The following is a 13,531-nucleotide window of genomic DNA, read 5'->3' on the forward strand; positions in this document are numbered from 1 at the left end:
TGAATAAGTTATATGAGAATGTAATAACAGCCCACTGAATTTATATTTAATGGTTGAGATTAAAAGATACTTTTAAAATTTGATTAATAATTTCTCTTTTTCTCTTAATGGTACATGATTTAGTGAAGATCATAATTTAATCTCAACCATTTCTTTTTTAATTCTGACTTATTTAATAAAATAGACTTAAAAAAACAAAAAAGTTAAGTTTGACATTTATAAACAGTCTAGTCTGGTCTTAAATAGATTGGACTATAGGTATCTGTAGATCGATTTTGCCTATTCTTACCCCTATTTGCCCATTTAAAGTAAAAGCAAAACCGGAAGAGCATCATTAGAGCACCCACATCCATCATACCCTCATGAGTTCTTTAAATGGGGCCCACTCAATTTTTTATATTATATCACACTTTTACATTTTCTAAACAACTCAACTACATCTTTTAAATATCCATACAACCCATCAAAAACTTTAAAATGGGTCCCACCAAATCTTACAATATATCTCTCTTTTATATTATAAAAAATATATAATTGAAACAATTTAATTCAAATATATTAAATTATGTTAAAAAATTATACATTTAAAATAAATAAAAGTTATATATATATATATATATATATATATATATATATATATATATATTAAAAAATACAATACATCACACAAATAATTTACTAAAAAATACATAAAAAAACATAAACTTTAGAATAAATTACTTAAAAATTACATTAAAAAAACATAAACATTAAAATAAATTACTAGCATAAAATACAAGAAAATGATATATTTAAAATATTTTTCAATTGTTACTATTCTCCTGCCCGTAACGTTGCCATATATGTTCTATCAAGTCTTGTTGAAGGTGTCGATGAATTTGTCTATCACGAACATCAAATCTTCTACGCAGGAACTCTTGAAAATCAATATTAGAATCATTCGGCAATGTTGTTGCGTCATTGCTTAAATGATCATAAGAAAAATCAAAATTTCCACCATATGTAGAACGTTCATCTTCAACAATCATGTTGTGTAATATTATGCATGTATTCATTATGCGCTGGAGTGTGTCTAAGTGCCACGATCGTGCTGGGTTACGTATGATCGCAAATCGGGATTGGAGAACTCCAAATGCTCGTTCAATATCCTTTCTTGCCGCTTCTTGATGTTGGGCAAACAATTTTCTCTTATCCCCTTGTGGCATCGGGATACTTTTCACAAACGTGGCCCATTCAGGATAAATACCATCTGATAGGTAATAACCCTTGTTGTATTCAGTACGATTGATTGTATAGTGAACTTGAGGAGCTCGTCCTTGCAAAACATCGTTGAAGACATTGGATTGGTTCAACACATTAATATCGTTGTTTGAACCCGCTACCCCAAAGAATGCATGCCAAATCCACAAGTCTTGTGAAGCCACTGCTTCAAGCATAACAGTTGGTTTCCCATGATCGCCTCGAACATACTGCCCTTTCAATGCAACTGGACAATTTTTCCATTCCCAATGCATACAATCAATGCTCCCTAACATACCTGGAAATCCTCGTGCCTCTCCCATTCGCATTAGGCGTTCAATGTCTTCAGCGTTTGGCCTTCGCAAATATTGTGCCCCAAAGATGTTGATCACTCCTCTTGTAAACTTATCAACACATTTTAGTGTTGTGGTTTCACCAATTCTCAAATAATCATCCACACTATCAGCAGATATTCCATATGCCAACATACGGATAACAGCAGTGCATTTCTGTAATGGTGAAAGACTTGACCTACCAGTTGCATCAACCATCATTTGAAAATACTCATCGTGTTGACCCAGAGCTTCAACAATACGAAGGAACACATGTTTATGCATTCGGTACCTTCGACGAAATTGCTCATTCGTGTATACTGGAGTTTGTGAAAAATAATCATTGAACAATCGATTATGTCCCTCTTCACGATTCCTCTCTATATTCCTTCTTTGACGTCTAGGCCTTTTAGAGCTCGAGGCTTCTTCTTCTTCCATAAACAACCTCACAAGTTCTTCATCCATATCATCATTCATATAATCCATGAACATTTTTGCGATATGGGAAGGATTGGAAGGATCCATGTGAAAAGAAGTTTGATATTGAGTGGAAGTTGATAACAAATTGTATAGAATGAAAAAGGTTGAGAAATACAATGAAGTTTAATGTTCAAGTTAATACTATTTATAAGACTAGTTTGTAACGGCTAGTTTGACTTTGAATAACGGCTAGTTTGAATAACGGCTAGTTTGACTAACGGCTAGTTTAAATAACGGCTAGTTTGAATAACGGCTAGTTTGAATAACGGCTAGTTTGACTAACGGCTAGTTTCAATAACGGCTAGTTTGAATAACGGCTAGTTGGACTAACGGCTAGTTTGAATAACGGCTAGTTGGACTAACGGCTAGTTTGAATAACGGCTAGTTTGACTAACGGCTAGTTTGACTAACGGCTAGTTTGAATAATAAAAATTTAAAAATACATAATCATACTAATTAAGTACATATCAATTAAGTTCAAAATACATAATCATACTAATTAAGCCCAAAATACATAATCATACTAATTAATTCCATATCAATTAAGTTCAAAATACATAATCATACTAATTAAGTTCAAAATACATAATCATACTAATTAAATTCAAAATACATAATCATACTAATTAAGCCCAAAATACATAATCATACTAATTAATTCCATATTTTTCTCTAATCATGTCGCACAATATTTCATGAGCTTGTAGTTGTCTTGAATCCATATTTGATGTATCTTTTGAAAGTATTTGCAAATCATTCATCTTCAATCTTTCCTCTGCACTCTCAACCTTTTTTCTTTCTATCTCAACTTTTTCACCCTCAATACGTGCATAGTCTCGTGCAAACGTTGACATCAAATCAAATTTTTTTTGAAGTCATCTTTCAAAGAATCATATTTGACATTGGGAGTAGTAGACTTTTCCACAAACTTTTCCTTCTCCTTCCTTTTGGCTGCCTTTTGACCGATTGGTCGACGAGCCAAAGTAGGTGATGGTGGATTGTATTCGCTACTCGTTGGTGTCGGTGGATTAGAAGATGAATAATATGCCCCTGAAGCTGAATTCTTTGTTCTTTTTGTAGAAGCTTCCAATGAACCTGCGAGCCATTTAGGTTCATCTTTCAATAATCTCCATGCAGCCTCAAAAATAAACTTTTCACCTTCATCTTGGAAATAAATTTTATATGCAGCTTGCATGATATTGCTCTCGGAGCTCCCACTTTGTTGTGTAGACACGGCTTCTTTGTAGCATCCAACAAACTTTTGAACAGATGGATTAATTTTGTGCCATCGACCTTTAAGTGCCATTGGTTTCCTCTCTTTGTAATTGGCGTCACGATGCTTGTTGTAAGCTTCGCCAATCCTGTTCCAAAAACTATCTCCTTTTTGATCAACCCCAACAATTGAATCCTTTGAAACGTTGAGCCATGATTGAATGAGAACTTCATCCTCTTTTTGTTGGAACCTTTGTTTAGGCGTTTTTGCAACCGGTGCAGATACAACTTCTTCACCAAGGTTAATAGTTTCTACGCTATCTTGAGTGCAAAATTGTTGTGTTTCGTGTTCTTGATCATTTGATTGCATGCCACTACTACCTATTTGAGCCACATGAGGAATATTGGGGTTAGTTGGTTGAGATGTAAATTGTTGATATTGATATGGATAAGGTGGTGTATGATATGAGTAATTTCCAAAGTGTGGATTATTTGGTGAATTTGGGATAAAATGAGAGTTTTGAAAATTTGGGTTATGGTGTGAATTTGAGATAAGAGGTATATTTGTGATGCATGAGTTGCTTTGTTGATTTGGAATAGAAGGAGGAATGCCACCATTTTGCATAAAATTAGACCAAGAGTTGTGTTGATTGGGATCCATTAACAAATGAAAGTGCAAGAAAAAAAAATTAAAATGATATAAAAGAAATAGTTGAAAATTAAACTAGTTGTGAATCCAAATTGTAATAAAATGAGTGACTATTTATTGTGTTAAAAATTATTACCGTTATAAAAATATTACCGTTGCATTGTTATATATTCAAATACTCCAAGATTTCAATTTGAAACTAATCCATAGTGGCCTCTTTTTATTTCAAGCTGATGCATTAATAACATTACCATTAGCTTTTTCACAGGTGGCACTAAATTTAAGTTAAAGAGCGTTGTTTAATATGGGAGCGTGTTTACATGTAGAAACGTTTACTTTCTCAATTATCCAAACATTTATAAAAAAATTTCTTAAAAACTGTGTAGACACGGCTTAATGTCAGCCGATATTCATGCTCTTACAATATTCAAACCTCATCCTCTCACACACCAATCCTTTAACTCTGACTAGTGCAGTGGGGAATATTCATGCACGTCTAGGCAACTACAACTAGGCTAGGATGCAACACATTTCTTCAAGTAGCTAGGTCAAGAAGAAGAAATTAAACAACTTAAATCCAAAATTAAAACGACAAGCATGTCCATTTAGAAACATGTATCACTCACTATCTGTGTAAATTCAACGCACCACTATTTATGTAACACATTTTTCCGTCAAATGCAAGACATATGTTTGAATATGTAACATGATAAATCAACGTTTCAATTATGACAGAGTGCCTAGTTGATAGAAGGTAAAGAAAAGTTCCAAATATAAAAAAATAAATATATAAAATTGACCACACAGTAGACATGACAACAAAAGTGGGATTTGATTAGGCAAAACTGGTTTTAGTGAAAACAACAAAAGCTAAAGTTTCAATGTTTTATACAGGAACAACAGTTTTACTATTAAATAAGTGTGTCCCGTGAGTAAAATGACATTTGCAATAAACGTTTTGCAACGCACGGTCGGTGACTAACCCTTACCAAAAATACCGGGATTAGCGTGGGACTGTACTTTTATTTCCATTGATGTTATGGTTGATGCCATGCCATCCTCTAATTAATTAGATTTAAAGTCTCGTGCCTCCTAATTCATGTTGTCATCTCTAATTATTTATCATTTTTCTACTATTCTATCTTCTAACTAATTTTTATATTTTATTGTTTGCTACATTTCTATGAGTTATTTGGACTTTAAACGTCGGTTTCAATGAAAAAAGTTTTGAGTGACGGTTGCCTGTCACGTTAAATATGTGTTAATAGGTGTACAAATTTTTGATATATTTACTAAAATATTATATTCTTTATCAGTTAGGTTGACTTTAGAAAAATGAATTATACTTCTACAATATGAAAAAATAAGATTACAATTTTGATTTGAAAATATATATTTGTTTAGTGTTTGATGCACTCCTCCAACATTGTTTTGAATTAGGATATGAAACCTCATTTAAAACCACACTAGAAGGTTCAAGGTCTCACACTGAGATGTCCTCTAAAATTCTTATTGTCCAAGTTCAAAAGAAGAACAAGGATAAACCTCTAGAGATAGGGGTTCCGTCACAACAACATATAAACGTTAGTTAACCTACAAGGATTGATAATTAAACTAGTACTATCTAATGTTACTATGTATGCTAAGGCTAATGGTTTTTTTTCGGTTTTAAAAGGAAACGGGAATTAAATATCATTTAAGTTAAATAATCAAAGGTGAGACACTGGTATGCAATTAGTCGGACTTCGGGGATTCAGCAAGTCGTTGGCGTTACTTTTAAGTATTAAAATACTCCATCAGTAGAAGCTATTGATTTAAAAACCTTTATCTCACACTCTCGTGTTTATTGATTTGGATTATATTATCATATCTAAACGCTTGCTCTCGCCGTCTCAATTAAAATCCGAATATACTTATTGAAAAACAAATAAAATCTAATTAACCCTAAAGCGCTCTCAGTGTATTTAGAATTACTGTTTGATTACCACAATCCAGTTAAAATCTCAAACTCTCGTTGTGTTGATTTTAACATTCGCTTGTCTTTTACTCTCGTAACAAAACAATTTTAATGTTAATTATGGAAACCAAAACCAGAAAAGTATTTAATTAGTATTTATGCCAAATTATTATCGAACCCCTATGACTTTACATACCGGTATCGGAAAATTAGTCGGACATGCTTTCGTGTACAAATATAGAATAATGGTAGACAGATAGAGATTCAATAATGATTATTAAATATAAAATACAATAAATGCATATAAAATTAGAACCTTGAATTAAACAAAGGAAACTGGAATTTATAATAATCTTCAAGTTACAAAACAATCATCAACAGAGCGTAGAGGTTGATTCTTGAAATTACAAATCGAATCGAATGACAAAATCCTAAATCTATGATTGCAATAGCCCCCCAAATGCAGGAAACTATTGTTGTTTGAAGGTAAATTGACTGCTTAAGAAACTAAGAAAAACTAAAAGAGTTATGAACTTGGAAATTGAAAAATTGAGAATTGGACAAGAGAGTATTATTGTTTGTAACTGCTCTCCTTTTATAATACTTGATGTGACATTATTTTCAAAAAATTTAGGAATAGTGACACTGTGGAGCTCCAATCCGGAAGAATAGGTCTTGTGAGAAAATATAGGGAGTGATGGTTTCTGGTGCGCTCTCTTCTGACATTGGGAAACCACATATTTTAATTACTGATATTGGCCTGTGACGAGTGTAACATAGAGCATGCCGAGGGGCACACTTTGGAGTTGTGACGAGCGACATAAGGTTGTGTCGGACGACACAATCTTCTGTCATGAGATTTTGCTGATATTTCTGCTACTTTTGTCAAAGTGTGGTTTTTTAGCTCATTTTTCTTCTCATTTCTTCATATTCTCTCATACAAGCTTTGTTGAATATAGTTACCTGAAACACACTAAAAATATCAATGTAATGCAACATAATCAATAAAAATGATAAATTGATTCATGCTAATCAAGCCGAATATGCGATGTATTTTCGTGTTATCAGTGTACTATTTAGAGTTGAATGTTAAACAATAGACATAATCCAAAATAGAAGAACAATTGAATGAAAAATCAATTGTTTTATTACTTTCAAACAAATAGCTCTTATATATTATAAGTGAAGAGTAATGAAATTACCTCTAACTACTCTTAATCAATTCTGTTAAATATTAATTGAAACTCAACAAACTTCTAACTCTAGTGCAGGAAAGACTTTTTACATCGGACGAAAAATACATTTTACATTGAGTATCTGTCCGATGTAAAGTCAAGCGATGTAGTAAATTAAAGACATTTTACACTGGGCAGCAATATGATGTGAAAAATACATGTACCACATCGGTTGACTGTTACGTCTGATGTGAAATAGGGGATTAATTCAATTTTTTAAAAAATAACTGCAATATTTAACATCTTACATCAGTTGCAAGGCGCGTTCGATGTAATATGTTTGCTATTTTTTTAAAAAAATTAGGCTATTTTTTAGCGAAATCGATGTGGGTTCCCTGTAAAAAAAATTGTAGCTAATTTTTCATATTTTTCCAACATCACACAGACTACATTTAGATCGCTATTTTTCATATTTTTTAAACATCACACAAATCACATTCAGGTCGCTATTTTCATATATTTCTAACCTGTGAAGGGTAATTTTATTGTACCAAATAGCTAGAGAAATTTCACGGTGCGGTTTGAGCGATTTTGCGGTTAAAAATCATCTGAATCGTAAGAGAAAAAACATGCAGTTCAATTGGCTTTTAAAAATAAAATCGAACTAAACCAAACCAAACTAATGCGATTTGGGTTGGTGTGATTGGTTCGGTTTTTTACACAAAAATAAAATTGAGCCATACATACACTTATAGAAGAAAATATAATATTGTGTTTTATCATTCATACATTCCCATAAAAAAAAGTTTATAATTGTCAAAATAAATTTAAATTTAATACATAAAATTGCGTCTTACAAGTTTATCTTAACTCTAAAGAATTATATACATGAAATTGCATTTTTAAATAAATACCATAAAAAATATGATAAAATATGTATTGTTAAAATAGTATTTATAAATGAATAATTTTGTTTTTTATATGTAAATTAAAATAAATATTATACAAAGAATATGATAAAATATACACAATACTTGTTGATTTCTCTAAAGACACTACAACATTTTTGGCCTATAGTAACACTAAAAAACCGTTGCAAAAAATGAAAAACCCGTTGCCTTAAGATTTTGTAACATAATGCGTTTGATTTGGTTCGGTTTGCAAATCACAAACCGCAAATCAAGTCGAACTGCACGGTTCTGCTAAAAAATGGCCCAAACATATTCTAACCAAATGCGATTTTTGCGATTTCAGTTTAGCTATGATCGATTTTGCAGTTTTTATTGAACTAGTTCTATTTTGAACACCTATAACTAGAAGTATTTGGTGCTTTAGATATAGTAGGTGACTCATATACCCCATTATCCTTAGGATAATTTGTAGAGCTAATGTTTTGATCAAATGACACATACATATTCTCACCCTCAAGGAAATGACTCAAGTTGTTTTGATTGGTTTCAAGAAAGTGACTGTGGCTATCTGACTTGGACAAAGTAGTAAAGTTAAACTCAGTTATAGTAGGAGAAACATTAACTTGAGTGGCATATTTACCTTGTTTAGAATCAAGTACCATTTGTTTAGAATCATGTACAACTAGGGGATGAGACGGAGACATGACATTAGTAGGTAAACAAGTAGACAAAAATAGAAGGCTAGACTTTTGTAGAACATGGCAAAAAGTGTGATTGTAGAGAAATAACAATACATGACTTGTGGGAAACATTTGAGGATATGGAAAACTTTGATCATGTAATTTTACATCCTTAGATATAATTTTTTTTTTACTTTCTTACATAAATACTAAAAACCTTTGTGTTGAGGTGGCACTACTAGATAAACGCATTTTTGACTTATAAACTAAAGTTTGTGTTGATTGCAGGGTCTAAGTATTGATAAACAACAAAAAAACTTAATTGACTTGTAATCAGAATCTTTGTTGTAGAGAGCATGAAATGGGAAATGAAATTTATGTAATGTAGAGGTAGTTAGTATGTTAATCAGATTTGTGGAGGTATCAAGACTATGATCCCAAAGTGTTACAAGTATAGAGGTATGACACAATAAGGTCAATCTCATTTCAACTATATGTTTGTTTTCAACTTACCCATGTTGATGAGAGTAGGAGAACAAGTCAGCCTATAATTTATACCTAGTTATGCTTAGTATTTGCTGAAAGGTCAAAAATCACTACCATAGTTAGATTGGATTGCCTCATACTTTGTTAAACTAAGTTTTGAATAGCTTGAAGGATTGAAGGGCCTGAAACATTAGTTTTAGGAAATAGATTACTGTACCTAGTATAAGCATGAAAAAAATTCTATATAATACCTATAACAAGAACCAGATGGAAGGGGAGGGGGACACAACAAATCAATATGCACTATATCAAAAGAAATATAACAAATTTACATAAACCTAAGTTATATTTATTCAATAATGACACATTACCCAAACAAAATACATTTTGTACAAATTAAAATTGGCATGCCCAAGCCTAGACACTACTAGAAAAAGTTGAAATAGCCAAGAAAATTTAAAATAATGTCATTATCTGAAGAAATTGATGTGATGTATAAAAATTTAAATAACACAATGAATGAAATAAATAAAAATATTATATTATTAATAGAAAATACCAATAAAATTGCAGATTATACCATTAATAAAATAAAAAATGGTCTTAATGAAATAAATAATATACATGAAACCCTTGATGAAATTAATAGAGATAAAGAAATTGATGAAGATATAAATATTCAAAAAATTAGGAAAATTCTTTATCAATTAGAAACCTTGTTAAAACATGAAGAAAGTAATAGAAGTATAACGATTAAAGATTTAGAAGAAATATTAGTTAGAACAAAAGAAGTAAACCAACTAAAAGTAGTTAAACAAGAACCTATAACTACATTTATGTTAATAAACCCATCATCTTCATGGAGGGGATAAAAACTGAACACATAGAAGCATTAAGAAGATCTAATGATATTGAAGAAATTAGACAATTGATGGAACAACTACAAATAATAAAAGAAGAAAATAAACAAGTAGAAAAAAATAGAAACTAAGGAAGAAAATGAAGAAGTAATATTAAATTATAATTCTTCAGAAATAGGATCAGAATTAGGATTTGAATCAGATATAGATGAAATATTTATGGAAAAGGGAGAAACAAGTAATTATAAACAAAAAAAGAAAACGTGAAGAAGGTTGGAATCCTCATAGTTCTTGGGAAAACTATGAAAATGAAACTATGAATCGAAGAGGATATGTAAAGACTAGTGGAAAATGGACAAAAGTTGCAGAAGAATTTAAACCTTACTATGAAGAAACTAAATCTAAAAAATTATTAAACTTAGACTGTGTAAGAAATCCAGAGGACATACTACAAAGGTGGTCTAATGATATGATTATGCTTATAGCAACCGATGATAAATTTTTTAAGATAAACCTAATGGATGTCAAGAATTTTATAGCTTATAGAACAACAGGAAATGTGCTGAAATTCTTAAAAAGTATTAACGATGAAACATGACATCAATATATAGGGATGGTATAAAATAATCAACAATTTGCTAAATTAATAATGAAATTAATATATAAAGAGTTCATAGGCTACAAGACTCTTGAACATAAAACAGAAGTAAATAAAATTTTGCGATAAAAGGCAAAAATTCATCTAATTAATATGCAGATATGTAATATGTGTGAAATAGATAGTTTCATTTGTGAGTATAAAAAAATACTATTATGAATTAGATAATGAAACTAGAGAAATATATAGAGGAGTCTTTATATCCAAGTTACCATACCCACTTAGTATAAGAATAAGAGATATATGGAAGTCTCAACCAATTGAAATAGGTGATAGCTTCCAATTGAAATAGGTGATAGCTTGGGAGGAATTATTCAAATTCTATATAATGAATTAAAACGACAATGCATAAAGAGTACAAGAGCTAATCAATTAAATAGAGGTAGAACCTCACTTTGTTGTGATATTCCAGAGATAAAGCAACCAGGAAATTATGGTTGTAATCAACGAAGTAGAAAATTATAAAAGAAAACATAAATTAAGAAAAACTTATCCAAGAAAAAAGGTCTATAAAAATAATAGAAGAAAGTATTTTAGAAAGAGAAAACAAACACCTAAAAAATATTGTCCAAAAGGAAAAAAGAAATGCGTATGTTGGATATGAAATGTAGAAGGTCATTATGCCAATGAATGTCCAACAAAAAAGGAAAAAGACCTTAAGGAAAAATCAAAATTAATAAAGAAAGTATATAAAATATATAATTTAGGACCTCTAGAAGATGAGCTAAGTGATTCTGATTGTAGTGTATATGAGTACATAGAAGATGAATTATCTTAAGAAGAAACAGAATATAAATAGTACATATATCAAAATTAAAATTGAAAAAGAAAACAAAGAAACTGAAGCATATATAGATACAGGAGCAAGTATTTGTATAGCAACCAAAGCATTATTTAGTGAATGAAAAAGATTGAAAAAACCATTAAAGATTCAAATAGCAGATGACTCAATACATCCACTAAATTGGGTAGCTACAATAATTAAATTAAATATTCAAAGTAAATTATTTTTAGTACCTACAATATACCAACAAGAAACGGGGTTAGATATGATAATTGAAAATAATTTTCTAAGATTATATGTACCCTTTTGGAAATATTTAGAGTATATATCAATTAAGGCTCCATATATTAAAGGAAAACAATTGAAAGAAATAATAGATATTCCTATTATTCATTCATCTCAAAAAATTTATTCAAGAAAACAATCGGAGCTCTCTAGACTAAAACGTGGTGAAATTATGGATTTAGTTTGTAGAAAAATGTGTTATGCATTAATTAATTTAGAACCAGGAAGAAAAATACCATCACATATTGAAGAGCTGTTAGATAAAGTGTGTAGTGAAAACCCACTAGATCCTACAATTAATAATAAAAATATAGAATTAGTTGTATTGAAACTAAAAGATCCAATGAAAGAAATTAAATGTAAACCCATGATATACACAAAATAAGATAGTGATGAATTTGTTGAAGATATTAAGCAAATGTGTGAAAAAGGATTAATAAGACCATCAAAAAGTAAACATTCAGCACCAACATTTTATGTTGAAAATCATAATGAGATTAAAAGAGGAAAGAGAAGGATGGTTATTAATTATAAACAAATAAATGATGCTATGGAAGGTGATGCATATTTTCTTTCAAGAAAAGATCTAATTATTGAAAGAGTTAGAAATATGAATTGGTTTAGTACTTTTGATTGTAAATCTGGATTCTACCAAATAAGATTAACAGAAGAATCTAAAACCATAACACATTTAGTTTCCCTCAAGGTCAATATGAGTGGAATGTACTTCCAATGGGAATGAAACAATCACCAGGTATTTTCCAACGAAGAATGGACTCTATCCTTAAAGAATTCAAGGATTTTTGTCTTATTTATATTGATGATATATTAGTTTTTTCAAATAAAGATTTAAATGACCACTTTAAAAAGGTAGAATTAGTACTTAGTAAGTGTTTAGAACATGAAATAGTATTAAGTAAGGAAAAAGCTATAGTAGCTCAAAATAAAATTAATTATTTAGGATTAGAAATTGAAAAGGGAAAAATAATGCAAAAACATGTATTAGAAAGACTTCAAAATTTTCCTACTAAATTAAAAGAAAAAAAAGAATTGCAAATATTTCTTGGATTACTAACAAATATTTCAAATGAAGGTTTTATTAAAAATCTTGCAGCCGAAAGAAAATTACTTCAACAAAAACTTAAGAAGGATGTTATTTGGTCATGGACCGAAGATGACGAATTACTTATTACTAAATTGAAATATTTATGTCGAGATCTTCCAAAATTATATCATCCATCAGATGATAATCTAATTATTATTGAAACTGATGCATCTAACGAATATTGGGGAGGTGTTATGAAGGCAAAACCTCTGGCCAAAAGAAAGAATTACTATGTAGATATATGTCTGGAACATTTTCAGACAGTGAAATTAATTATCCTACTTATGAAAAAGAAATATTAGCATTAATTCAGATGTTAGAAAAGCACCGAATTTATGTTCTTGATAAAGAATTTATTTTAGAACCGATTCTACTTTTGTTGCAGGATTTAAAAATATTAATCATAAATGAACTTACAAGCAAGGGAGACTTATAAGATATACTTTCAAGAGAATGGAACGAGGCGCAGAAGAAATATTAAAACAATAATTAGAGTTAAAAGAAGCACTCAAAATTCACAAAATAAAAGAGAAAGAACTAATTGGAAAGGAAGTAGAATTGATTGAAAAAGAAATAGAAATTATAAAATCTCAACTTAGAGGGAAAAATCCACTTGAAGAAATCAAAATAAAAGAACCCAATAAATGGTATGCGGTGTTTAATGGACTATTTCCAGGAATTTATGATGAATGGTATAAAGCATCCTGTCATTGTACAA

General features: G+C 30.2%; 1 protein-coding gene and 1 pseudogene across 1 annotated transcript; both read right to left on the reverse strand.

Moving 5' to 3' along the window:
* Nucleotides 1–803: 803 nt before the first annotated feature.
* Nucleotides 804–2,148, reverse strand: LOC131607957 (uncharacterized). Its single transcript, XM_058879902.1, has one exon. It carries the CDS (start codon nucleotides 2,094–2,096, stop codon nucleotides 804–806), a length of 1,293 nt encoding a protein of 430 aa, XP_058735885.1. The 5' UTR covers nucleotides 2,097–2,148.
* A 553-nt stretch (nucleotides 2,149–2,701) lies between these two features.
* Nucleotides 2,702–3,924, reverse strand: LOC131608268 (glutathione S-transferase T3-like; annotated as a pseudogene).
* Between the last annotated feature and the right edge of the window lie 9,607 nt (nucleotides 3,925–13,531).

Source organism: Vicia villosa, linkage group LG5 (assembly GCF_029867415.1).
Source record: "Vicia villosa cultivar HV-30 ecotype Madison, WI linkage group LG5, Vvil1.0, whole genome shotgun sequence".
Taxonomy (NCBI): Eukaryota; Viridiplantae; Streptophyta; class Magnoliopsida; order Fabales; family Fabaceae; genus Vicia; species Vicia villosa.

Excerpts from the sequence above, each read along its gene's own strand:
- LOC131607957 (XM_058879902.1), bottom strand. The coding sequence starts at position 2,096 with ATGGATCCTTCCAATCCTTCCCATATCGCAAAAATGTTCATGGATTAT.